At 40.0% G+C, this 27928-nt stretch overlaps 2 protein-coding genes across 11 annotated transcripts in view; one reads left to right on the forward strand and one right to left on the reverse strand.

Moving 5' to 3' along the window:
• Positions 1-6660, reverse strand: part of znf821 (zinc finger protein 821) — a 14073-nt gene extending 7413 nt beyond the window's left edge. For 2 of the 4 annotated variants that reach the window (XM_031846811.1, XM_031846810.1), the window contains exon 1: positions 6450-6660. In XM_031846811.1, the coding sequence (XP_031702671.1) occupies positions 6450-6645 (196 nt within the window). In that variant the 5' untranslated portion in view covers positions 6646-6660. Of the gene's footprint in view, positions 1-3558; positions 5038-6449 lie in introns of those variants that run through there. The other 2 variants (XM_031846812.1, XM_031846813.1) reach the window with 2 other exon arrangements.
• ap1g1 (adaptor related protein complex 1 subunit gamma 1) lies at positions 6093-26497 on the forward strand. 7 transcript variants are annotated; one of them, XM_031846804.1, is made up of 24 exons: positions 6093-6112; positions 12503-12706; positions 12803-12927; positions 13178-13319; positions 13478-13574; positions 14668-14744; positions 15152-15160; positions 16332-16427; positions 16903-16983; positions 17081-17179; positions 17255-17310; positions 17412-17525; positions 17654-17794; positions 18237-18291; positions 18526-18648; positions 18757-18846; positions 18954-19078; positions 19206-19310; positions 19419-19560; positions 19995-20121; positions 20298-20396; positions 20510-20670; positions 21593-21691; positions 21879-21980. In XM_031846804.1, exons 2-24 carry the CDS (start codon positions 12506-12508, stop codon positions 21978-21980), a joined length of 2466 nt encoding a protein of 821 aa, XP_031702664.1. In that variant the 5' UTR covers positions 6093-6112; positions 12503-12505. The 7 variants fall into 7 exon arrangements, with proteins under 7 accessions (XP_031702664.1, XP_031702668.1, XP_031702663.1 ...); XM_031846808.1 differs by lacking the exon at positions 6093-6112 and adding an exon at positions 6545-6721 and having other exon boundaries at positions 21885-26497; XM_031846803.1 differs by lacking the exon at positions 6093-6112 and adding an exon at positions 6546-6777.
• Positions 26498-27928: the final 1431 nt, after the last annotated feature.

The following is a 27928-nucleotide window of genomic DNA, read 5'->3' on the forward strand; positions in this document are numbered from 1 at the left end:
ACACACACACACACACACACACACACACACACACACACACACACAATGAGGAAAAGAAGAGGTATAACCGTGATGTTTGTCATTCTACTATTAAGCCTCTGGCGAGAAGTTAGTATGTGAACACAGTTTTGGGCACTTTTTAGAAAATAAATCATAGCATTCATCAGCACTAGTAGAGTGACGGAGTATTGAACTATGAACTACTACAACAGGCTGGCTTCATGGCACATAGCCAATGATTGATGTGAGAGATACCCATCCCCCCACTGCTAGGGCTCTGTCTGTACATCTGTCTTTCCTCGCCCCCCCCCCCCCCCAGTCTTTGCCACTGTGATGTTATCTCTGAGTCTGTGTGTCTGTAGGCAGGAGGTGACGCAGTGTCTGACTGAATCCAGACAAAGAGACAAACTCATCAGCCAACAGACACACAGAAGAGGGAGAGAGAAGGGGGGGGGGGGGGGGGTAGCACGCAAAACAAAACAGACAAAAGACAGAATGCCAAAACTCTACTCAAACACCAAGCAATGGGGGTCCTGATGAATTCAAAAGCCCCCTCCTTCTCCTTCTCAGCCGCCGTCCCCTCCAAAAACACACACACACACACAACTCCATCTGAATCTCCAGGAAGTGCTGGGGCCCCCCGCCTTACGTCCACACACACACACACACACATGACTGGGGATAGTGGGCCAGACATCTGATCAATTCTCACTTTGATTAACTGGTGACCTAGCACTGGAAAGAAGAAGGTGAAGTGATTAACCTTTTTTTCTCTATGTGGAAGACTTTCTCTGCTTAGTTTCACACCTGAAATGAAGCTAAATGCTCCTCCTAGATAATCTCAACAGAGAAGTCACATTTACTTACTTTTATTTGGCTTTTGATTCAGCCACAAGACCACACTGTTACCATGAAAGCACACAGGCATCAATGATAAGCAAGAACCATTTGTCCTGAGCTAAATTGGGGGAGCACATCTTATTTCAGCTCTTTCGAATCCAAGTTCAGAAGCTTGACAGAAAAAGAAAAATATAAAAAAAAAAAACTAAACAACTAAAAAAAAAAAAAAAAAAAAAAAAAACTTTACTTTTAAATGAAGTCCAATTAACAAAAATTGTCGCTTCTGTACACACACCTATATACACTTACTCAAACACTTGAAAAGTTCTGACACAACCTGCACTGTATTATAGTCAACTCATCAAGAGGTTTTCAGAATGTTTATGGCAACATTTGCACTTGTATTGTTAAACGTACTGATGTCTATTTACTGTCAACCTGAAGAAACATCAACGTTTCTCCATAAAGCATGCACCACCTCCACGTCTAATCAAATGCTATGTAATGCTGTTGTTGTGCATCAACCTCGAGGAGGAAGACAAAGCTAGAAAGACAGCACTGTTGTATTATTGTCTGGAATCCGCCTGCCAGTCAGACTGTCTCCCTGCCTGTCTGCTCTCTCAGTCAGTCCGTCTGTCTGGTCTCACCCTCTCAGGGGGAGGACAGCTCTGTGCATGCAAGTCATACCTTTACAAGAATAACCAGGTAAAACAAGCTAGAGAGGAGAGTCAACGTACAAAACACAGTACCTGAACTCAAACTCCAGTGACACGGTGGTACGGCTTGTCAAGTATACTAAATATTTTGGCATTCGTCACACAGCATGAGGTGCTCCAAAGTACGCCAACACTACATCGTATCAGGCCCTCCCACTCTAGACTCTGGTCGAGGTGCTACAGAGCACATTAGCTCGCAGGGATTATCGCAAGTCGCAAGATGCATTTCAACAGCAGTTCAAACAAACTATATATAGAAAAGAAGGGCTGCAGCATACATAACTTCAGCAGATTACACCGGGCTGTTCCCTTCTGTGGACTGGGGCGTGTTTAAGAAGTCAGCATGCTGTCCACCAAAAGGAAATCCAGGGGAAGAAAAGCACAAAGAGGGATAGCCATAGCTTCTTCACACGTATTCCTTCGTTTCAATGAAGTTAATGTTGTATAATGTTAGCAGGGAATGAAATTAGCGCCTGCCACCAGCCAAATACAAGGTAAATGTTGGCTACATGTTGGTAAACAGTTCAGGTCACCTGCCACCAACGCAGATGGGTTTTCCTTATATCAAGAATATATCACATGATAGATTGCATTGTCCTACTGTCTGCTTCCACTGATTTTGTGTTTACAATTTTAAAGCGTTCTAGATTTCAGAAGGGGCAGACGAAAACATTGACTGACTGGTAGAAATGTTCAGTGACCTGCCACAACAAAACGTAATTTCAGACCAAGAACTAATTTCGTTAGAATACGAAATAAAAATGAGATGCTCCGGTTCATAATTGTGTAGTGCCATTGGTGATTTGTAGGAAAGCCCTGCATGCATACAAACAAGGACGCCTGAGGACAATGTGCCACTCAGAAAACACTCAATATGAGAAGTGTGTACGAAAAGGCTTATAGTACTGTAGATATCTCACCCTAAAAAAAGAGAAAAATAGACAACAGAGACCTCGATTTCAACAAGTGTCGTCCTAAAGTACAGGGCAAATGCACACATTTTGAATAGCATTTTGAACACCTGAGACGTGCTTTTGCTCAATGAATTTAGAGAAATTACAACTTAAAACAAAACCCAGAAGCCAAAAACAGGGTTACCCACAAGCCCCGACATACAGGCTAACTACAGGAAGACGCTCTCACAGGACTTCTTGTATACCAGTCTACTCAGAAAACACACAAATAGTGATGTAAATTACACGAGTCCTCGGACATGATACCGCAAGTTTGCACACATTGTTTACTATGTCACAAGACCATATGTGATATATGTTTGGCATCAGATTAAAGATGAGTATCATTACAAATGAACAATATACCAATCTGGTAGAGTTATCAAATTAATGACAGCTTCTTTTAAGTTAATATTTACCATAGATATGCTCATTTGCATGTTTTTTTATTCAGTTACTACTCATCTTTTTTGTATTCATTGTATTTAACCAGAGTTTGATTTAGACAAAAAGAGTTTCTGTCCACTTACTTTATTAATCTCTTTCGTTTTTGTATATGTAACTATGTCAATAATAATAATAATAATAATAATAATAATAATAATAATAACTACTCAAGGAACCACTGTAGAATAAAGAAAAAAAAAAAGCATTGATGGCCAATTAAGTCTTGTGCTGTATTCTCACATAAACTATAAACCATAATACAAATTGAGATATCCATCACTACTCTGACCAGAAAACATACACGTTTTTTATGAAAACTCTAATAAAACAACAATAAAGGCGGTATGAATGTGGGCTGCTGACATAATATACTGTGAATATACAATAGAGTATGTGATGGTATGTCATTACAGGGAATACATGCTACATGAATCTATTACAAGCTACAGCGGACATCAAGGGAAGCGACTGAAACGCTGCTACTGCAGGTCGCTGCAGAAACAATAATAATTCAACACATTCCTGTAAAACAGTCCGAAGTACACACGTATAGTGGACGTGACGTGGGTAGATAACGCGTGAAATATAGCATTAGACAATACCTGGAATACCTACAGTTAACTTTGAAGGGGTTGGTCTGTTTTCGCCTGGACATATTATTGTCCACTCCCGGTTATAAACCTGGAATCTCCTCCTAAACCCAGCACGGGTACCCTGACACCAGTCCAGGTGTGTTCCGCACTGAGGAGGACAGATGATGAACGAAATAACAATAAAAAAAAATATATATATCAAATCGTCTACTCGATCAGCAGAGTCGGGACCATTCACGGGGGTTAAAAAAAACAAAAACAAAAAACGTAAACATCAAAGAGTCACATTCTTGCAGCAGTTAAAACGATCCGGTCTCCAGTCGATCAGCGGGTTTAAAATGATGAAGACCAGAGAGACACACCGAGCGGCCCCGAGCTGCTCCGATCCAGAGCCGCTGGCACCCGCGCACTCACTGCAGCGATGCACGAGCTCAGCTGATCTGTAACGCTAAAGCAGCGAAGCTACGCCGAACTGCATTGTGGGATACGAAAGGGACGACGGGGAGTTCATCACGCTAAAGATACTATGGTGCGTTCAAGTCACGTGGGAGAAAGAACGACGCTCTGTATAAACATCACAATATTTCCACGTAACGTAGTGCTTCAATGTTTTAATAGATAAGGAACATCTGAAAGTGTTGGAAATAGAAAATCTAAATATATCAGAGTGTATCTTTGGTCTTCTTTCAGAAATAAAATATCTTAGATTTGTAAGAGGATCGACATATTTTAACATCTAAAATAATCAGAATTAATGCCAATTAAAAATAGTATATTTTGAAATGTATATATATATTTTGAAGCATATACAATGGAAGTAGATGATAGTAACAACAATATTTTATTTTACATTATATTTGTAACAAACTCGCCGTTTTGTCAAACAACTATTTTCAAGGTCAAAAGTGCAAACCTAAAACCATAAGAGCTAATCAGCTTCATGCCAACGGCTTCATTTCCATGACCACTAAGCACACAATGCAACAGGAAGCTGTATATTGTCATAGCTCCCAAATTAAAACATCCTCCTTTAAGGAGAAAGGAAGAAAGCAATTGAAGTATAAGTCCCTTAAAAGGTTGATTTTTATGTTACACAAATTATAAATTAGAGTTCGACCCACATAGATCTACGATACATCGGCCAATATTTATTTCAACATCGCACATCTAAAATATTTTTGATAATGACTCCTTCATTTGGTTGTTTATTAGGCTAATTGTGACAAAATTATGAGCAGGACCTTTTACACTTGTCAGTGCTCTCTGGTGGGCAATCCATGCACTGTTTCTAAATTACCACAAACATATCTTTGATTCCTCTCGTCTTCCTTAAAATATTGTTTTGAGGGTGGCGGCAGATATCTGAGAGGCCGATTACTAAAACCTGGCCACATTAAACCAAAACCATCAGCATGGCTATAATATTATGGGGCGATTGTGGCTAAGTGGATAGCAGGGGCCGTCTTTCAATCAGAGGGTCGGCGGTTCGAACCCTGGCTTCGCTAGTCGCATGTCGATGTGTCCTTGAGCAAGACACTTAACCCCAAAATTGCTCCCGTAGCTGTGCCTACGGTGTAGAAATGTGATAGACTCTGAATTGTAAGTCGCTTTGGATAAAAGCGTCTGCTAAATGACTGTACTGTAATGTATCAGGGAAACAATACATTGTGAAACAACCCTTCAAATGTTCCAGATTCACCCAGGTGATAAGCCTCTGGGCTGGTTGGACACAATATGAAAAAGTAACTTGATGGGTGTGCACTTGTATCAACACTAGCATAGTTGTGATTCATTCACTCTAAAGTCTACAGTTAGACTGACAATGGTGCTGCAGTGTACCATTCAACTAAAGATAAGGCAATAATAGACAAAGGCATTGTACATGAACGTTAGCATCACATTATCCACCTAGAATATCATGTCATATGTTTTGCTATAGCATTTCATAATAACCCAAATTTTTCTGCTAGGCTAAAAAATGAACTGAGAAGCAGATCAAAGGACTAGAACTGTCACTGATGATGAACAAAAATGTCAAAGTAAGTTAAGGTTTAACTAAATAAATGAATAAATTCAAGATAGTTTCCATGTGAGATGAAAACACCCAGCATGTTTCCTGTTTATTCAGTATTATGATCGTTTTAACAAAGTCAGGCTGTGAACATATGAAAAACAGCCTCAACCAAAGTCTTCACATCACATTACAATCACTAGAATTAATAGGGTCATGACTTCGTTATGACAACAACATCCTTTTTTAACTATAGTGTTTTTGGTTACACCCATTCGATTATTGCTGGTGTTACTTTATCATTGATCACAGCTTAACTGGTATGTTATTTATGTCATACTAAGACTTAAGACCAACCCTGATGCGGTCATTTATCAAATGATAAATAAACTGTTAATCCAGACCAACCCCCCCACACACACACATCTTGGACAGCACAGTATAAACACTAGGTGGCGCTCCAAACCACCGGACTGCTAAAGTCATAACATTTCATGTAGTCGTCATCACTGGCTGCCACGAGTAAACGGACCGCAGCACAACATTGACAGGGTAAAAAAATATATTCTTCCGCAGCGTTAAGAGGAAAATATGCCATCTCAACAAAATAACCTCGACATGTCGTGACATTTACGGCGTTTGTGTGGCAAGTTACGGATGACATACATTAATCCTCAAATTGAAAGTTACACAAAATTATTTAGAGTCAATCATCTCGTGAGATAACGTAAGCTAGCGGTCTAAACATAACAAGCCAAACGTTAGCCCTTTATGATCATTGCGAGAACCGATGGACGAGGACAAGCTCACTGATAACTACGATTTACAGTGCAGTCACTTAGCTAGCGTTACATCTCTAATCATCATGAATACATAATGAATCTGTTACCCATGGTGTCCAGTGAACACTGGCATATCAGGTGGGAGTCTCCGGCAGAGGTAGTGTGAAGAAGTCGTCTACTAGGAGCACACGGTACTGTACGGTGATGATAAACTTCAGTCCGCGCTTCTTTCACCAACCTCTGGGAGATGTCAGTGTAACCCTCCGCCTGCGGTAGATGTGCTGAGGCTGGAGTAGCCACCATTTTGCATGTCTAGTGTGTTCCTCCCTCCATTGCTAATAGAGACGATTCCAGTTATTTTCTGGCATCTTTACGGCTAGTAAGTATATTCTAAGATCAATATATCGGAAGAAATACACGAAAACGCCTTGACGTGTGAGTAATTATGTGTGGTTTGTTTGTGTCTACGTTGACAACTCTCACAGCGGCACTGCATAGGAAGTCGCAGCCCTCATTGCACCGGGGCTGTGCCTGTCAGCAGCTAACTTAGCTAGCATGGTTAGCATAGTCATATAGCTGTAGCTAGCATGCTAACTAGCTAGCCTGGCTAACTACCTGCTGGGCTAGGGATGTGAAGCTCACTTAGGTGGTGTGGTTGTCTAATAAGTCATAATAATTGTGACAACTCGTATTGCCAACTTTATGTTTTAAATCTTTCTAGCCAGCTAACAAGCTAGCTTCGTACCCATTGCTTTTTTTTCGAGTTGAGATTGTATTCGAACTAAATAATAGAGAAGCTAACGAGTGGTCAGGTAGCTAGCTAACGCCACAGAGGACTCGCTAGCTTGATAATTCAAATGCTTGAAGAAGGCCTGAACTGCATTACTGATCAGATTCAGGTGTCATGCTAAGCCTGTGATGGCCTATCGTCTCAGTTCGACAACATTGTCGAATGCTGTTGATACAAACCTTCATTTAACGAAATAATGTCAGCCAAGGTGAAGCTGCTGCTGTAGTGTCAACCTAATATATTGCCCTTTCACTGGAAATACTAGTATACGAGTGTTAGCTTGCTGTTAGCAGACTTTTGCTATGTGTCATTTGTGTTGGCTAAGTAACGTTACGCATCTGGCCTCAAAGCTTTGTACTGGCATCAGACTTTACTAAATATGACAAATTGTAAACATTTCAACGAAAAAAAGTCAACGTTACAGTTACATATTCAGAAAGCGAACGATAGCTAGTGTAGCGTTGACTCCTTGTTTCACAAGTTTGTGACTTGGTGTTGACAACTTATTTTAATTAAGAGGGTAACAATAAGACAGACATCGTGTAACAAAGCTTATACGTCATCTGAGGAAGACCAGTTTACATAAAACCAGTTTGTGGGTAAACGTTAAGGAAGCTGTAAGTTAACTAGGAAGTGATTAAATGACTGTGACGTAAGTTTGAGTGACTCCTGGGCATTTTTTGTCACATCCCTTTTTTGCCATTCCTAAATATTAGCTAGCATCACCCAGTGTTTGACGGGATACGGTTTTCTGATATCGACCCAAGTTCAGGAAATATCCAGGATTCAACAAAATCCAAAATTGTTCTTTGATGTTTAATAATTCAGTGTAATCCCATGACGACTACAGTATATAATGTCCAGCTTTAAACAAGACAGCTATTACTTTAATTAAAAGTGAACCTTCAACTCTGCCAACACAGTGGTGTGGTGACTATCTTTGTGGCATGATAAGTGAATTAAGTCGAGGTTTATTCACAGTAGGGCATGGGTTAATAAACTATTCACACTACTGTGTCTACAAATCAGTCTCCCATACACACTGGTTTTGTCTGAAGGTTCTCAAAAAGACTGAACGGATTACTTTTTTGCATTATTTGATTTGTTTGCAATTCTCCTTTTGACTTTTTGACATTATACTACTATAGTGACCGTCACCACTGTCTTGATAACGCATTTAACTTGCACAGCGTCTGATTGTTTACTCTCCTAGAATTTTGATTTATTGTTACTCCTTCTTTGTACACTCACAAAGTCAGAGGTAGAGAAAGTACTGTAGGTGATAGCTTTAGTTGTTTTTCAGCGTTAGTGCTTGTTGCTTTGCGAGATTTACCTGCAGCCTAGTTTGCAACCTAACATCCATATAATGAACTATTTGCTTAGGTTTAAAATGAGCAAGTAGAGATGAGGCCTCAGGTAAAGTACAGGAACCCTTGTTTACTTTGCAAACAGCTAGTTATTCAATTGAACTCCTTGATGCTGCATTTGGTTTTTGGTTTGAGATCTTTTGAGCAACTGCAGAGCCTCTACTAGTTCAGCTATTAAATCACATGACTGACAAATGGTTAGTATCAGGCTTAGTGATGGATCTTGACTGTCTCCATCTTAAATGTGGTGGTGGACCTTGGTAGGGAGAGGAAAGGGGGTGTATGCGAACAGTGTTGTGTTCTCAAGCTAACGAACACTTGCAGATTTTCGAACAATCCCTCCATACTGACAAGAAGACATTTTTATAGTTGGCCGTAACTCTATTTGGGTGAGCTGTGAAACACTGGTCATCACATTTGAACTATCAAATGCATGTCTTCTCTTCTCCTCTACAAAGGTACAGGACCCAACAGTTGACTGTACGTAGGTTATAAATGTAAAACTCACACAATACTGATTTATTTTTATTTTTATTTTTACTCTTGCATGTTTGCGTTTCCTCGTTGTGCATGCATGTGAAATACACAATTATTAATTTCCCTGCATAGCCGATCACTTATAGTTTGTGAAGAGTTCGAGTGATCTGCTTCTAAAGTATTTCATTGCTAACATCTGAGTGCATAGCTGAGCACAGAGCGAGAGAATAAAGAGACAAAGTGTACGTTACAACAGCTTGTCAAATTTGGTAGGGAAAATACTTTTCCCCAGTGGTGGCTCTGTATATTCTTCATCTTGCATCCACCTAATAATCTTTTTGTAGAGTTTAACTGGCAAATCTCTCCTGAAAATGAAGGTAGTGGTGAATCTTGAATCTGTGCTTTGATTTTCACAAGTCCTCTTGTTATTCAATCATCAAATGTAAAACTGTGTTTCATTTGTAAACACTTCTAGTATGACGTCTCAGACTTCAGGTTGACTGCTCCCCGTGGTACAACGGAGGTGTGGCATGCTTGTTGCTTGTTGTCAGGCTCTGTAAACTAATCTGGGCATGCTCTCCAACTCTTATGAGAGCAAAAGCTTGTTATGAACATTCACAATACAAAGTACGCCCACACAGGAAAGATGTGTTCATGAGATTGCGTAGATAAACGACCCTTAGTGTTAGTCAGATTGTTAATGGTTTAAAGAAATGTTGAGGTGTTAGGGGTAATGACTCTGATGTATATACCTTGCTTAACAGAAGATGTCTACAAAGCTATTGTTTTGTCAGGGTGCTTATTTTTTCCTTCAACTTTTCGGCTCAGGGTGTGGACCTTTTTGTCATTGTCACTTGGGCCAGATATCCCCAGCTACACTGAGCCGTTTTGTCCCACCAAAATCTGTATGGGCTCTAGTTACTCGTGTTTGTGATCACCACCTTAATCTGTAATATGGCTATACCGCCGAACAGTTGTCTTAATGTCTTTGTAGTGAGGTTGAGTGAAGTTGACCTTGGTGAGTGAACCCGAGACTGTTGAATAAGCCCATCCTGTGGTCTTTCTAATCCACCTACGATGTGCTCAATCCCTCCTTTTTGTCTTGTCTTTTAAACTAAATACGCCGTTCCACTTCCCAGAAACGGTACCAGCATGACACTAATGGCAATTATGGACAACAAAATGATGCGTCTTCTGATTGTAGAACAATGTGCAGTTGTATAGCAATTGCAGGAATGAGGAACTGTAACTGTTATTAGCTCTCAGCAGAGGCTGGATTTACCTTCTTTCATGTGTAAACATTTGATTATAAGCACAGCGAGAGAAAGGGAGTCATGATTTATGGAGCCCAACACTCGGCCCCTTCAGCTCAGGTAATTTAAATGGTGTTAAGACAGACTGTAGATCTCTGGCTTTATTAAAGTGTGGCGTTGCCCGAGCACCCTCCCCATCCCTCTTTGATCACAGTGAATTCATAGACTCTCTACAAACCACCACCGTATGCAACAAAGGATGCCCTCATTCCCTCTATGTCTGGATCCTTATTTCCATCAGTCGACTGGCATGGTTTCAAATAATTTAATTAAATCTCTGCAGCGAAAGTTAGCAACAAGAAAAGGTATGGCGATTTTCCACTTTTCCCATTCCGATAGAATTATTGCAACCCCCACAGTACACGGGTCTAAAAAGAGTCGGGAGCAGCCAGGGTTTCCTTGTATGATACATTTAACGTTGAAGTTAATTTAAAGCTCATTCTGCACAGTCGGCTTAATCTATAACTGCTCAAGCAATTTTCGGAGTATGTGTCATGTGGGAGCAGGAGCTGGAGTTGATTTTCCATGTACGGCTCTCTGGCAATTAGCCAGCTCAGGACCTAGTAAGATTCCCATAAGTCTTAGTAATGGCTAGGCTCTAGTGGGAACAATGGCTGCAACGTTTTCTAAGACAAATGCTTACAACACAGGTTTATGTATACCAGTTTCACAGAGACGCAAAGCTGTCTTTGATGTTGTTCTTCCATTAAAAAAAATCATAGCGGAGGAATCATCAGGCTGATAGATCTCCTCTTTGAAAGTGTTTCTCTGATGCGTAGCATGAAATCCAGCTGCAAGAATTACTCGCACAACTACACAACAAAGATAAAAAATACATTATTATTAAGGCAGACTGTGTCAGCAGAATTCACAGCACTTCTTCTGCGCTGTAGTATTTGTATAAGAGAAAAGCATAATCTATTATGCTTTGTGATCACTGAAATCCTTTATCTTTGAGAAGAGAACCAAGAGTTTGTAAAGTACTTATCAATGTAGTCTCACATTTTACAGAATGCCATTGTTCATGAGAAACGTTGTGTATCAAAGTAATCGCATTCACTAGTTTATCACAAGGTAAATAAATGGGTTTTATGGTATCTGCTCCGTCCAAATGCCCTTTTATGTTTCTGTCTACCAAAAGCCCACTTCAGCACTAGTTAGAGAAAATGGATTTGCTTGACAAGCAATTACCATAATGTCTGTTGCTGTAGCAGCTTAATTATGTACTGCATGCTGCTACCAGATAAAGGCTTCATGAGATGGGAGACAAAACGTACCTCTTTCAAAGTAGAGGGGTCACCATTAATAACTCTCCGGTTTCATTTAGCATTGACATGTTGAGAACCCGCATGTCAACGTTTACCTTCACAGGTAAGAAATGACGGCGCTACAGAGGTTGTACAACAAACCCAGAGGACCTAAATGAAGCCACACTCCCTGTTATATCTCGCCCTGCTCCATTAACGACTTTCAATTCTTTAATTCTGTGACAAGCTTTTATTAATGCAATCACCTTGCCTATGTTGCCTGTTTTTAAAGAGGAAGTACGCATAGTGATGGTCATTTCTTTGGGGTGTGTTCGTACATGTAAACACAAGATAATTTATTCTTGCTACTAAGCATGTACTCATAAATATTAAACCTGGTCCTTGGGCTTAATGCATGTGTGCTCTCAGAAGCTTCTCTGGGGAATATAGAGTGTCACCTGTCGCTCTCCTTTCCTGCTGCACTTTTAATACTATTTAAACATTGCAGCTCTAAAAGGGATTTTCATCTATTTGGTTATTCATCATATCTTTTGCCGATGGTGTTTTAGGAGTCAAGTTTACTCCGAAGAAACACTAGGAATAAATTTTTTTAGCTTTTTGGTTTTCCTTTATTAGTTTAAGTTGGTACGTTTTACACGCACATAGGAAACCCGGTTATTAGGAGAAAACTTGTGACGGCTTGTTTACATGCACTGCAATGACTTCATAACTTAATACAATTAAGTGCAGCTGGTCAGCAATCAAATTTCTTCTATACCCACTAATATAGCTTATATATTTCAGGCGTAGAAGTGATAAGATGCTGCAGTGCGACACATTGTATTTATCCTCAAATTGTCTTCATTAGAAGTTCAGCTTTTCTTTTCTTTTTTATGTTATAGTCTCGTCTTGTGCCAGCCCTGAGGCAATGAGTGCCAATCTGTTTCCTTCCTTACTGTTTTCTAGAGAATGCCAGCTCCGATCAGACTGCGGGAGCTGATCCGGACTATCCGGACAGCAAGGACCCAGGCAGAGGAGCGTGAGATGATCCAGAAAGAGTGTGCTGCTATACGCTCGTCCTTCAGAGAGGAAGACAACACATACCGGTGCAGAAATGTGGCAAAGCTACTTTATATGCACATGTTGGGCTACCCGGCACACTTTGGGCAGGTGTGTTTGGTGATTACTGGTTAATAGAGGAAGCTTTTTGGATTCCCAGTGACATTATTGTTGCGAAGCTCACACCCTCGGTGACTTGCTTTCCAGCTGGAGTGCCTGAAGCTGATTGCGTCCCAGAAGTTCACTGACAAACGAATAGGCTATTTGGGAGCTATGCTGCTGTTGGACGAGAGGCAGGACGTCCACCTACTAATGACAAATTGCATTAAGAAGTAAGTGGAGGCAAGAACCTCAGTGAATATTTTTAATATTTTCCCTTTTAAGATGTTTTTTTTTTGCAATGCACAGCAATTTGATCTTGATGAAAGATGAAGTTCAAGACCTGTGCTTTAAAGAATGAGGTGTTGGCAATTTGGATCCCCAAAATGTACCTTCCCTGCTGCTGTAACTTCATCCAAAATGTTTGTTGTACCTATATTTCTGTGTGTCCATGACTCATTCAGCTCTCTTCCTTCAACACAGTGACTTGAATCACAGCACACAATACGTCCAGGGCCTGGCCTTGTGCACTTTGGGTTGCATGGGCTCCTCAGAAATGTGTCGTGACCTTGCCGGTGAGGTAGAGAAGCTGCTCAAAACATCCAACTCCTACTTGAGGAAAAAAGTAAGCCTGATCGATACTTTTTAAAATCTGTGGTTGTCTGTTAATGAGTGAGAATGATGGCATGTGTGCTGACGCGGTGAAATATTGTGTTAAATGTTGGACCGTTTCCTCATTGTGACATTATTGTTACAATGTTATGTGTAAATATCTGTTGACAGGCAGCGTTGTGTGCAGTTCATGTCATCAGGAAGGTCCCAGAACTTATGGAAATGTTCCTTCCAGCCACAAAAAACCTGCTGAGCGAGAAAAACCATGGTAAGTGTAAAGGGTTTGTCAGGATGTTGCTGCCTCGTGGGGATGTGTGCCTGTCCCACATCAATGCAGATGGTTTCCTACTTCCTGCCACTCGCACTGCTTTGCTCAGTGAAGGCTAGCCAGCTCATGTCCTTTTTGTGGTGTGCTTTGCAGAGGAGAGTGGAGTCAATAAGTCTGTCATAAGAACAGTATGTCACGGGAAAAGATCTTTCGTTACGGTCCCGAAATTACATTGTGTGACAATGCAGTAGTGATTGCTTCAGACAAAACACTTTGAAAATGCATGTGTTTTGTTTGCTATTTTTCTAGATCATTGTTTGTCTTGCAATTAATAATAACAACATTAAATGGAAGATGGTGTGACATGGCCAAAAGATACACAAATATGCACCAAGCATTGTCTGGAATTGCTAACGCAAACTCATTTTAAAAAATCCAAAGAAATATTGGATTCGTAATCATGCATGTTGTAATTAGACCATGTATGCATATTCACGTTTAAAGAAACAACCAACCTAATCGATGATATGAATATGTTCTCTTACCTGTAAGAAGAACAATTACAGAATTGATTACTTAGAACGTGTCAAAATGCAACTTCCAATTCCTGACTTATTTCTGACTGTGTTGTGCAGCTCAGAGCTCACCGTCCACCGCCACTGCTCTCCACTGCAGTCACTTACATGATTAGTTTTCAACCTTGTAACATTCGGATCAAGTCACAAGAAAATGATTAGATATTCTTAGAGATTTATGATGCTGTCACCTGATGTTCCCCCGCAGTTAATCATATGTCTGCTAGTCCATCATATTTCTTTGCCAAAGTGAAGGGTCTGGCAAAGAAACGTACTGTATTGACCTATCAAATGCAATACAAGCGCACACTCCTCCGGTCATGATAAGCATTCAAACTGGCCCTCCTGAATTTATTTTTATTGTATCATTTATATGTAAAATACTTGCATCCACTTACATAGTCCCTTGTGCTTTGAGGTCTGAATGCCCAGCAACAAATGTGTAACGTAGAAAAGAAACTAGACAAACTCTCATGTCAAAATATGAATTTAGCCTTTTCCCTTTTCTCTTTCCCCAGGTGTTCTCCATACATCGGTTGTCCTCCTCACTGAGATGTGTGAAAGAAGTCCTGACATGCTGGCCCACTTCAGAAAGGTAACGACACATTCTCTTACCCAGAGGACCTCGCTGTAGTTGCTTACGCATTTGTCTTAAGCTCACGTCACATTTCATTCTCCTTTTGCGTACAACATTTCCTTTTTGGTAGAGCTAAGCTGAGACAAACATGCTAAACTTTTGAGGCTACAGGTTTGCTCTACATTCAAAGTATGTCTCAAGTCTTTTATCTCCGACCACTGTCTTTTCCTCTTGTATTTCAACTGCTGCTGTACCTCTTCTCCTCCAGGTGTAAATCTGTGCCAGAAGCACCGCCCCTCATGCTCATGATCTAAACTTTATTTTTAAGCTTTCTGAAAGTGAATGATTTCCAGTTTCCCCTCCCTAACATCTACCTCATATTTTTTCTGTCATTTGTCTTTGTTACAATTCCTGCATTGTGTTAGAATGAGAAGGTAAGAGTACATTCTGATCTCATAGCTGGTGCATGCTGTAAATAGTCATCACTCCTCACACTCGCCTCAGACGTGATGTTGAGTAATGTCATGTTGTGTTTTAATTTCTAATTTTAATTTGGTTAACTTGTACAGTGATCATTACAATGTCAGTGTTTTTGAAAATGATGAAATGATCTTATGGGCCATTTGTCAGACACATCTCTCACTATTGTTGTGTGTAATTCTTGCCTAATGTGCAACTCATTTGATCACGCTTTTATTTAAAAGCAGCTGGTGGGTGTGTTCACATTAATTGCCACAGGTGTTGTCACCGGGAACGGATGATTGCCACTGTGTCTGTGTCACTGTTAGAGGGGAGCTTATTTGTCATGTCAGTTACTGTCTTAGTGCCCCATTCTGGCATTTTGGGTTGCTTGTTTGTCATCATACCCACAGCAGAGGAGAAGATTTATTATTATTTACCCTGTAAAGGGAGCTGGTCTCAAACATGTTCAGTGTGGCAGAAAGTAGCTTCTAACAACTCCAAACCTGTTTTATTTACAAGCCAGTCTTTGTGTTTTCGGCCTAACGCATCCTACACTTATCTATGTTCTGGATGCAAAGAGATGCATTGATGCCTAATCTTCTAATTCCATGCTGGATAAGACAGCATGCTGTTTCCCAAAGTGCTGGAGTGTTTCTTTAAGGTTACATTTTGATAACCTTTTTCTTAAGCCATTGACAGATTGAAATTACATAGATGAGAAAATTGATTTTTGTGGCAAGACAATGAGTTTCCTATCTTAATACAATTCATTTTTTTTGTCTCGGGAATTGAATTAAACTCTAGTTTTAAATCTGCTTATGTGTATTTAGTGTCACTCAGAGCTTACAGACGTGTGAATGCAGATGTTCTAACCCAATATATTTGTACGAGTTTTGGTTTTACAACTTTGGCTATTCAATCACCTGTCAACCATATTACTCTACCTCAAAAAGAGAAAATCCCAACCCTTTTGCTTTTGGTATGAGTTTGGCTGGCTGCCACTGTCAATGACAAATTACTAACTTTAACAGTTAACGAAGAACGTGATGTCAATGTTAAAGAGGAAAAGTAGAACATTTGAGAGATCTACTCAAAATACTGTGACACGTCTCCTTTTCTGTTCTGTTGTTGGTCTTTTTGTAGCTGGTCCCTCAGTTGGTGAGAATCCTGAAGAACCTAATCATGTCTGGATACTCTCCTGAGCATGATGTGTCTGGCATAAGTGACCCTTTCCTGCAGGTAAACCTCCCTCTTTCTTGATACCCTGTACTGTTAAGTGCAGATTTCTATCTGGCGTGATGAGCAACCAATGATCAGAACTTGTGATGCGAGCATGGCATCAACAGGAAGTTCAGTCAGAATTACAAACGAGTGAAGTGTTGAACACTGAAATGCTGAATGATGATAAAATGAGTGATCCATCGTCTGAGAGACCATGTTGATACCATTTATTTTCTGACAGCATTTGTCTCCTCACTGTGTGGAGTTTAGATAACTTCATTAGGACAAACGTATTAAAGAGAATGAAAAGGAATAATTAAATTTAAATGTACATGGATGTTTATTAAACAGAAAGTTTACAGTCAGAATTGCAAACGAGTGAAGTATTGAACAGTGGGACAAGAGAAATCTGAATTCAGCTGTGGGAGTGAATAAGGCGCGTCACACATGTCAAGTGATCTGACAGGACCGGACTGTTTCTTTCTTTCCTTAGGTACGGATATTGAGACTGCTGCGAATTTTAGGCAAGGGTGACGATGACTCCAGTGAAGCAATGAATGACATTCTTGCACAGGTTAGAAATGAACTTGATCAGTGTTGTTGTTTTTTCTTTTTCGGCAGAAGCTTCTCAGGTTGAGTGTTCTATTGATAAATGGTATTTGTACTTACAGGTTGCAACGAACACAGAGACGAGTAAAAATGTAGGCAATGCAATTCTCTACGAGACTGTGCTGACTATAATGGACATTAAGTCTGAAAGTGGACTGAGGGTGAGTTCATTTGATATAAAGGAACTCTTTGTTTGAGCATTTTTCTTCGCGGCTAAATTTCCTTTTATCTCGCAGGTTTTGGCCATTAACATACTCGGTCGCTTCCTTCTAAACAATGACAAAAATATAAGGTAACTCATTCGCTTATTGTACTTTTCTTGACCGCATTGAGTCATCTAAAATCCTTCTTTCATTCCTTATGGTATCTTTTTAATTTAACTCACCATTTCAGATACGTGGCATTGACATCTCTACTAAAGACCGTACAGACGGACCACAATGCAGTGCAGAGGCATCGGAGCACCATTGTGGACTGTTTGAAAGACCTGGATGTGTCCATCAAGAGGTGATTCACAAGTGCATTACACTGACTATCGATAACACCCGAACTATCCCTTTAAACAACAAGTTTACATTTCTTGCTATGTAGCCACGTTGTTTCTGACCTACTGTGTACTTGTCATTGTTGTGTAGACGTGCAATGGAACTGAGCTTCGCCCTGGTGAACGGCAACAACATCAGAGGCATGATGAAGGAGCTGCTCTACTTCCTGGACTCCTGTGACCCGGAATTCAAAGCAGACTGTGCATCAGGAGTCTTTCTAGCTGCGGAGAAGTATGGCACTGACGCACAGACTTCACTTCATATTACACCTGTGCTCGGCTGCTTTGTTATAATTAGATCTATTAGATAGTGACTTCTTCATGGGCGCGGTTGTAAAAGAGATTTTCAGCTGTTAACTTTCCTTTCTTGGCACTTTTTAAGGTCCAGGTTGCTAGAACCGGACAGAAGTAATCATCTGCATGAGTTCGATACATGTAGACTAAATATGAGTTCTGCCTGTGAAGAAGTAATAAACATCAAGCTAAACGCTAGTTTGTGTTACTGTAGTGGACAGAGGACGGCTAATGCTGAATGATGATAAAATGAGTGATCCATCGTCTGACAGACCATGTTGATACCATTTATTTTCTGACAGCATTTGTCTCCTCACTGTGTGGAGTTTAGATAACTTGGCATGTTCAGGATCTGGACTAATCAATGTATCATGTTACAGGTATGCCCCTTCGAAAAGATGGCACATAGACACCATTATGAGAGTCCTGACAACGGTATGTATATTACAAACACACTTCAGTTTGATTGTTGGTTGGAATTGATTCTCAGTGTGCACGATCAAAATAAGTATTACATTGAGAACTTCTCATGATCTAATCATATCTGGTAATATTCCAGTTTGATTGATTTTTGATATTCTGAAATTCAGTCAATGCTGCTTTAGTTTGACTGGAAACAAAGAAATACTTGTTTGGCTCTGTCATTGACGTCTGTGCTCACCCTTACAGGCAGGGAGCTATGTGCGAGACGATTCTGTTCCCAACCTCATCCAGCTCATCACCAACAGCGTGGAGATGCATGCCTATACGGTCCAGAGACTTTACAAAGCACTGCTTGATGACATCTCACAGGTCAGAGCAGTTCTGGTCTGGATTTGGGACATCTCTGTCTCTGAAGCACACAGTCATACCAGCTTAAGAATGCACCAGAATGGACTTGTGTTTCTCTGTTTTCTGTAGCAACCTCTAGTGCAGGTGGCGTCCTGGTGCATAGGAGAGTACGGGGACCTGCTAGTATCTGGACAGTGTGAGGAGGAGGAGCCCATCCAGGTACACCTTGAATGAGCCCAGTCAGTGTGCACAAACCTCAAACCAGAGAGAAACACCAGATCATCAGATCATCAGATGTTGTGTCTTTCTTCTCTTTTTGATTTAAGGTTTCTGAGGATGAAGTTCTGGACGTGCTGGAAGGCCTCCTGGTGTCCAACCTGTCCACACCTGTGACTCGGGGTTATTCCCTGACTGCCATCATGAAGCTGTCCACTCGCTTCAGCGGTGTGAAGTGAGTAGTGGCCTTTTACATTCATCCTTTACTTTGAAGCTTTGCAAATCCTTTGAGTGCTAAGGTGATAACGTTCACGTTACTTTCCCCTTTTCTAACCTGTCAAATTTTAAATTTTTTGTTTCAGCCGAATCAAGAAGGTGGTTTCGATATATGGCAGCAGCATCGACGTGGAGCTTCAGCAGAGAGCGGTGGAGTACAACGCGCTGTTCAAGAAATATGACCACATGAGGTGCAACTGCATTACACATCAAATAATCACAACCTCTGTAGATAAGGTGGTTGTGTTTGGTGCGTCTTTTGTCTCCCTCCTTATTGCTTTCCTGTTCTTTGACTTTAGGCCAGCTCTCCTCGAGCGAATGCCCATTATGGAGAAAAGTGCTTCTAATGGCCCCACAGAGATTGTTCAGACAAATGGGGAGACAGAGCTCTCTGTTGTAGAATCAAAACATCCGCCACCCGTCACCCAGCCAGCCAACCAGGTGAGAGATTACTTTATGATTTAAGATGCAAATATTAATTTGAGTCATTAAATAAACAGTTGACAGAATACTTTCTTGTACCGTGTGCTGTAATATTTTTGTGCAAAAAAAGGTGACTTTACTAAGTTGTGTTGTTTTTTGATAGAATAGAACTTTTTTCAAATGGTTAAGAAATTTGAAAATAATGAATTAATGTCTCTTGATAATGAATAGTTATTAGGGCTGTCTTTGACCAGATACATTTGTAGTCGACTAATCGATAATTTAATTTAATAAGTTTCTCCATGAAGAATCACACAAAAGCCAAAGATTGGTGGACTAACCGAGAAGGGGCAGCCCTAATTTATTTTTGTAGTATAATTGTTTTTTAATATGGTGTATACATAGATATTGCAGGTGTTTGATCATGTCCACATGTTGTCCTTGTTCCCCAGGCTAATGATTTATTAGACCTGCTAGGTGGTAACGACGTGGTTCCAGTAATCCAGACCACGATGCCCACCAAGCCTGCCTCAGCTGGAGGAGAGCTGCTTGATCTGCTGGGTGACCTCTCGCTAAGTGGTAGGATGCTCTCCTAAATGCTCTCTAGGACCTGGACTAGACTTGTGTTCTCCCCCAGTGTGAATGTAGTGCCCACCTTGTGCCTGCTCCTGTTCAGCAGTAACGTACTGCTGACACGGTCTGGGTTTTGGTATAAAGAAAGTGAACCCATGTGTGTTGCTGTCGCCTCTTTCCAGGCGGCCCGGCTCCTGCTCCCTCTGTGCCCTCTTCCCAACCCTCTTTCCTGCTGGATGGCCTCTCCTCACAGCCCCTGTTTAATGACATTGCAGGTGCAGGTTAGAGTCTGTTGCTCCCCTTGACCACCCATCTCCAAATATCATCCAATGAAATGTTCGTAATCATGTCTCTAAATCTTTTGCTGGTTTGCTCCTCTGAAATCTCTATGTAGCTATTCCTCCTATGACTGCATACAACAAGAACGGGCTGAAAATAGACTTCACGTTTGAGAGAGCTAATCCCAATCCAAACATCGCCGTCATCACCATCCATGCTTCCAACTCAACAGAGGCAGATATGACAGACTTTGTTTTTCAGGCTGCAGTACCAAAGGTAAGCAGGCGCAATCTCACAATGATATTACGTGGTACGTTTAAATGCATAATGGTGTTCATGACTGATGACAATGGGAATGTTCTTCAGTTTTGCACTACAGATTTAATAGCGTGCAATGCCACTAATGTGTACATCATGTATGCAGAACCTACACAAATATACATTTTTGATCTGTAATCTAAAAACTAGTCTTTTACTCGTTGAAATGAATCATTGATAAAATGTAAATGTCTTTGGTATGCTATTTTCAACTGTATCAGGAAGCCTTTTTTTTTTTTTTTTACTGCATAAGAGATGCTGTAAAAGCCACCACATTTCGTCTCTTGTTTGTTACTCGTGTTGTTCTCGAAATTCCATTCAACTACCCAAAAATGAAGTATTGATCTATACTAATGGTTACAGATTTTAAAAGTTATGATTATTGCAAATCTATCCGACCTCATGAGAGTAGCGCATGTTAAGTGCCACCATAATCTGTTGTTTCTCGTGTCTAGAATTTACATCATACTTCGTCTATGATGTCTTAAACAGGACAGGAAACTATAAAAAAAAACATTCGTCAAATACTCTTTCAGTATGTTTGAAGTAACTTGCCTCCAGCCCTAAGAAAGATGCTTTTGCCTCACTCTATTACAAGTTCAAGAACTAGACAGACGGATCAGCTATAGAGGTGTTTATCAGGGAGCTCTGGCAGCCATGACCGATCAGGCAACAAACACAGATTGAGTGACGTTGGTTATTCTGCATTGCCTGTTTTACGATGACATTCTCTGTTTGATTTGACCTGAGGTTCCGTCAGTCGTGGTCAGTGTGTGATCAATGTAAGCATCCGTATTTCATGCTGCCGTAATGACCCCATGTCTCAACGGGCATCACCAAACATTCATAGACCGTTGTGTCCCCTCTATCTGTTTGTCAGACATTCCAGCTGCAGCTCCTCTCCCCCAGCAGTAATGTTGTCCCAGCACTCAACCAGGGAACCGTCACACAGGTCATCAGAGTCCTCAACCCACAGAAGGTGAGTTTGTCCTTCACAAATTGTGTTTATTTCTTTTTGTCCTTTTTGAAGCACACTAAGCGTACATTTAAGACCTGTACCGTCTCAAATGATAAGCAAGAATGTCTTTTTTTTTTTTTTTTTTTTTTTTTTTTTTTTTTCCTTTTTTTTTTTTTTAATAAACATTATCATCCTCACCAAATTTCAGCAACAGCTTCGAATGAGGATCAAGCTGACGTACACCCTCAAAGGCTCGCCTGTGCAAGACCTGGCTGAGGTGAATAACTTCCCTCCTCAGTCCTGGCAGTGATGAGCTGCTCCTGTCGCTCTTAAAAGCCCCGACCAAGGGAACTATGAAAACGATTCTCCTTTCACCTCCCTCCTCTCTTCCTATGGACCCCCCCCTCCCCCGTGACGTCACTGCAGCCCCGCTGCCCTCGAGTTGCATGGGAGCATCTAACACAGGAGAAAAATACAGATGTTAAGAAGACCCTGTTGACTATTGACATCACCAGAATAATTGGGAAAACATATCAATCAATGAACTTTCTTTTTCTTTTTTTTCTTTCTCAATTGGTTTCCTTCGTGTCTTTAGTGTAGTAGTACTATTTTCCACATAAACCCTCGCTCGGCACCATTACGACCCACAAAAGCACACATGCACCCCATTTCCTGTGGCACACTTCACATCCCGAGTCACTGTAGTACAGTGTTGCCCACCATGAGCACTGCAGTAACCATAGTCTTATTTTCATTTATAGTTAAGCTAAAATGCAGTTGAAACCCTTTGCTCTATTGATATTAATGATTGGCTTTTCATTCAGGTTTTTATATGAACCTTCAGTCCTTCAGCAGCAGAAAAAGACCAGCGCAGTTGTAAACTTCTAGGTAACCTTTGACCCTCCACACATCCTGGGTGATGTCATTTGTCAGATAGTTGTATTCATTTTGAATTGCATACATTTCCTTAAAGCATGTTTGAGCATTTGTAGGATCACAATTGCACCCTTATTCCAGCTCTGGTTCTGGTTGTAGGTCTCTCACTCCTCTGTTTGTATCAGGAAGTAGACTACCAGGAAGTAGTCTACATTTGTTTTGACACACGGATAAGAGCTTTACAACATCCAAGAGGCCCAGTTTGGTTTCAGACAATGTGCCCAGACTTCCCCACACAGCTCCTCAAATCATCTCATCGTTGCTTTTAGTTCTCGATCTGTATAATAAATCCAACGGTTACTTGCTCAGTAGTTTGAGGAGGTGCATTCATTAGGATGAATGAAATCCAGGCCTAACATTTATATCAATATAAGCCGATTGCATTTGTGTTGGAGATCTGTGTTTAAACTTTTCCCGCATCCGCGTCATCGCAGTCTAGCTCGCAATCTAGATAGATTTCAGATTTGTTTAACCTGGTTGAACTTGGTCACCATGCACATACATGTAAATGAAGCTTGTTATGAATGTAGTTACATGCACTGAATGCTTTTTTCTCCCCTCCCCTTCAAGTCTTTCTCATGGCTGTCTCTTTGATGGGGACACTCATCTTACTGGCACTCTTTTTGTGAATGTTTATTTTATTTCTGCAGTAATTTGACTTAATTATTTATGCCTGATCTCAAAGTGATGTGCCTTTCTGACTTGGGTGGATAAAAGCCCCTGAACTACTGAGTTCTGTATGAGCTTCGTTTGTAAGTCTTGCTTGTGTGCTGATCTATTTTTTTTTTCTTTTTTTTTTCTTTTCTTTTTTTTTTCTTTTTTTTTATATTATCTGAGGGAAATGGTCTTGATGGATCTAAAGCTGTAAATCACTTAATTTAAATTACTTGTTCACTTCTGTATCTCATAAGTTAACAGTCAGTCATCCACTAATACCGGCCTACCTGGATGTCCACATGTCTTTTTGTCTTTGTTTTGAGAAAAACATAAATTATAGTGACACAATGTTTCTTTCCCTATATTGTGCGGCAGACTTTCCATTAAGAATGCTTAAGTCCTAAAAAAAGCAAATCTCAAACATTAAGGTTTCAAGTGTTTTTAAACAGTATGAATGTTCCACTGAAGTGAAATATCATTAGGACGCCCACAAACGTTGAAGTGTGAGTTGGGATCACTCGCTGAGGTACTGGGACTTGTGGCGACTGTGTGATTTCTCGGCTCTCGTCGTCTCCAAATCAGAATTCTGACCATGCTGTCGGGGGGGCAGTAACCTTAATACCTCACGATGTTCTGTCTTTCTGTTAACTTTGAGTTGCAGTGGAGTGACAGCTTTATTTCGTCATGAATTGCAATCAAGGGGAGCATCTACTTAGAGAGAACCTAATGGCAGTCTACATCTCATTACTTAACGAGCTTGGTGGCCCTGCGCCGCTGCGTTGAGCTCCTCGGAGGTTCAATCAGGCAGTTTTCTTTTCACTGTCTTCTAACTTCTGTGACCAAATCAGAGACTATTAGCTTTGGAAATATTTTTGAGCTATATGTGTATATGGAGGAAATTATTGCAGTTTAACTTTTTTTTCTGTTGACGAATGCTATATTGGCTTTTTTTCTGTACATATTGAGGGCTTTTACAATTGTGTCTCTTGTACTATCTTTCATCATTTTTTTTAGATACCATTTTCTAAAAAATTCCAATTATTCACAATGTATATTGTCTAAATAGATCTAGTCAACATCAGTCTATAGAGGCTTCCCTGTATCATCACTCACTCATTGTAAAAGATATATCATCTGCTGCCTGTACATTGTATATAGTTGTAAAACAAACAAAAGCTGATCAAATTAAATAAAACCCACATGAAGACTAAGAAGACTAGCTAGGAAGTATAATTGTATGCATATATGTACAAAACAAAGAACCCTAAAAGGATGCAATTGAGCTGCATTTGATTTACCATTCTTCCTACTTCATTCATTACCGGATGTGTCATCTTTACTTTTACAAAGATGGTAGGCTACTGGTCGGGGTTCCTTTTGGATGTTTAAATAAGGGTTGGATCTCCCTTAACAGATGTTTGAATGATGAACTTCTGCGAAACCTAAGCACAGTGCTGCACAACTGCAGAAGGGGCTCCTTGCTTCGTCTGCGTCTCTAACCCCCTTAAATGCCTCATGTATCCACGCCCTCCTTCGGAGAGGAGCAGCTTCCTGGCCTCGTTTGGTTTAGCTTTCTGCACTCTTGACAATTTAAACTATTAAACTCCTTTCAACCTACAAATTGATTCTTGAAATGATGCCCTGTGGTCTTGGCGTGGTTGACTCTCACGGTTGCCGGTTACCTTTTTGCTGCCATGTAGCACCTTCTTAAAGGCATTATGTCTCAAGCAAGCAAGTGCCACACTCATTTTGTTCATTTTCCCAGTATGGCCAGTAGGTTTAAATTGTAATGGAGTTTTGTCTAGAGCTGATAGACATATTACTGTGTGCTAAGTGGTCCCAGATATGTATGTATGAGCAGCAGTGTCCTTCCCTGGATCTGAACATTTCAAGGCTTTTTTTTTTTTTTTTTTTTTTTTTGTTTGGCTTCCTTTCCGTCCATTATTGTTGACTTTATTTGCCTCTGCACAGCACAGCTTTCACTTTCTCTTTGCAGTCACTGATACACATGTCATCAGAGCCCTCACTGTTTTAAATTCAACTTTACATGGCAGTCAATCACGGCAGGATTTGAGGAAGGAAGACAACTTTTTTTTCTTTCTGTTAAGACCTTTATTTTGTGATTATGGATTGCTGCTTTACCAGCCTCAACACAAACCTGGGACAAACCTGTGCTACAACATAATGACCACAAGGGGGAGCTGTGCAAAATGGAAGGCTGACGGGATGGGAAAGGAAGTGTCGTACATCAATTCCTGAAAAGTTTTTGTTGGTGTTTGTATCATCTTATTCAACCAGTACTTACCCTTGTTAATCACATCTGATCAGTTCTTTCAATGACACCGTAAATTCATGCAGTTTTAAATGTTGGAAATTAACCTAACATTAGTGCTTTGGACACTAACTTAAAAGGAAGTAAAGAAACAAACAAATACCCATCAGCGGTGTGATCAGCGTTTGAGGTGGTGTGTGTGTGAGTGAGAGAGATTGTGTGTGAGATTCTGAGACAGAAAGAAAATAATCATGCTTGAAGGAGCGTGATGGCGTGCAACATGTCTTAAATAAATAGGACATGATTTTTGGCTGCAAATTAATCTTTCAGCTTCTGAGCTGCATGTGAAAACCAGTGTAAATAATGTCATTTCTACTCTTGACCTGAGACTCTTTTTGAAATGCAAGAAAAGTTAAATTAAGCTCCGTCACACCGTCATGGGTCAGTACTAATATGTACTATAGGAGGTTGTTCAGATAGTGCTCACAATATTGTTAATTTTTTTTAGAGTGATGCAAGTGCACATCCTTCATTTGGGTTCGTTGGATTTGGATAATTTGATTATTTTTTAAATTTGTTTGGGTGAATTCAGTGTGTCGAGGGCTTGGAAGAGCATCTGAATTGCCACCCATGTTCACGTTCCCTGTTGAATCTAAAATGCATCCATTGTATTTTGAAAACATAACCCCAAGGCCTGTCCTGACTGTAAAACAATATGGTGTCTGATGTGTTGGGGCCAGGGTGGAGGCATGAGTTTCACTTTTTCCAGTCAAGTTTGATGCGTTGAACTGAATCCCAGTCCCATAGCTTCAACGTGAGCGTGAATGTCAGACTGAAAGGATGAAATGATGATTAAAGATGAGGAGTTGTAAACTATTAAATGGGATATTTTCAATTTATGCTGTGTATTCTTGTCTTTGGGTTGGCGAAAATGATCAAGCAAATAAAAAGTCAAAGAAAAATCGAGTTTGTTTTCTTGGTTTGGGGATGTGGTGTAACAAAAGATGTCACGCAGGTCATCGGGTGTAATTAGAATTAGTGCTATATGCTCATTATTAGGTTTAATAGATATTTGCATCAATGTGATGGACCTTGATTTCTTACATCACACTTGTGGTGGATTGTTATAATACTGTAATAAGTAGGGAACAAATAAAGATTGCATTTAATCATATAGTGTATATCAGACTATTTTAAAAACGATATGGGCAACTAGCAGACATGTAGCTGCTTTTATCAAGCATCTAATAAATTAACAGGTTAGCATGATGGGCCTCTGGGAATCAAACCTTCACCATATTGTGTGTACTGCAGTGATGGAGGGTGAGCGGGGATCTGTGAAGAGCTCAATGTGAATAAGTTAAAGAGTCTACCTCAAATTTCTTTTTCATGGAAGACATATTGACATAGAGAAGTACAGGTGTGAGTGGTAAAGTGATTATGGCTGAATTCCATTTAGCTGCTTCAGTTTCAGGGTCCTGAGACCCGAATTAAGCTCCTCCCACGTTAGTCAGTGATAATTGTGCATTTTGTGCAAAATGGTCTTTAGTTTCACCACCAAGTTACTAGTTTTTAAGTAAAGAAAGATTCTCATTATGCTAGCTTTGTGTTTCAGCTAGCGTTAGCTAAATTAAAGCTACAGAAATTAGACTGTATTCTGTTAACGCTAATGTTATTAGTTACACAACGGTTAACGTTAATATGAGGAACGTTGAACTGTATATTAAAACGTGTCTAAAAGGATGCAAATAAGTTTAAGTATAGTATGTTATCTAGCTAATTAAGCTAGCTAGCTAGTTAGGTTAAAGTTAGCTAGCTTAACACAGGCCTTAAACAAACAATTTAAAGGATAGACGTTCATAAAACTCCTTAAATCCTGTAAAGTTATGCTAGTTTTATTTTCTAACAACGCATCCGTTATTAAGGAATATTTAAATACTAAACTTGTGACTTCATTAATGGTTAATAATCTTGATGTTTTATAGTTGTAATAACAACCATGTTATCTGACGTTAAATAAATAGATATTGTTCCAAATGCACCACGGCTCTTTAACAGAAGCTAAGTGGTTAAAGCAATACATATGTTTACCTGACACATAGAAGTAAAACTACAAAGCTCTTCTCATTGGCTAGTTAGATGACAACAAACATAATAATCATGTCTTATAACTGATCTATAAAACATTGATAAAGCCAAGTTACAGTTTATGAATAATTTCTTAATTATAATTACTTCAACAATCATTTCTTTGAGAGGGGGCGATGTTAAAGAAAATAGAAAATAGCATTATTACATGATTGTTATAGCTATTGATACCATGACAAATATAAATACAATCTACAAAACCCAACAGGTTTAACCCCGTGAGTAATTCAAAACACGCCCTCCAA

Source organism: Anarrhichthys ocellatus, unplaced genomic scaffold (assembly GCF_004355925.1).
Source record: "Anarrhichthys ocellatus isolate YVR2014 unplaced genomic scaffold, GSC_Weel_1.0 scaffold6, whole genome shotgun sequence".
Classification (NCBI taxonomy): domain Eukaryota; kingdom Metazoa; phylum Chordata; class Actinopteri; order Perciformes; family Anarhichadidae; genus Anarrhichthys; species Anarrhichthys ocellatus.

Excerpts from the sequence above, each read along its gene's own strand:
- ap1g1 (XM_031846804.1), top strand. The coding sequence starts at position 12,506 with ATGCCAGCTCCGATCAGACTGCGGGAGCTGATCCGGACTATCCGGACA. Across the intron at positions 17,311-17,411 it reads AACAATGACAAAAATATAAG|ATACGTGGCATTGACATCTC; the intron begins GTAACTCATTCG and ends TCACCATTTCAG. Across the intron at positions 20,122-20,297 it reads GGGTGACCTCTCGCTAAGTG|GCGGCCCGGCTCCTGCTCCC; the intron begins GTAGGATGCTCT and ends GCCTCTTTCCAG.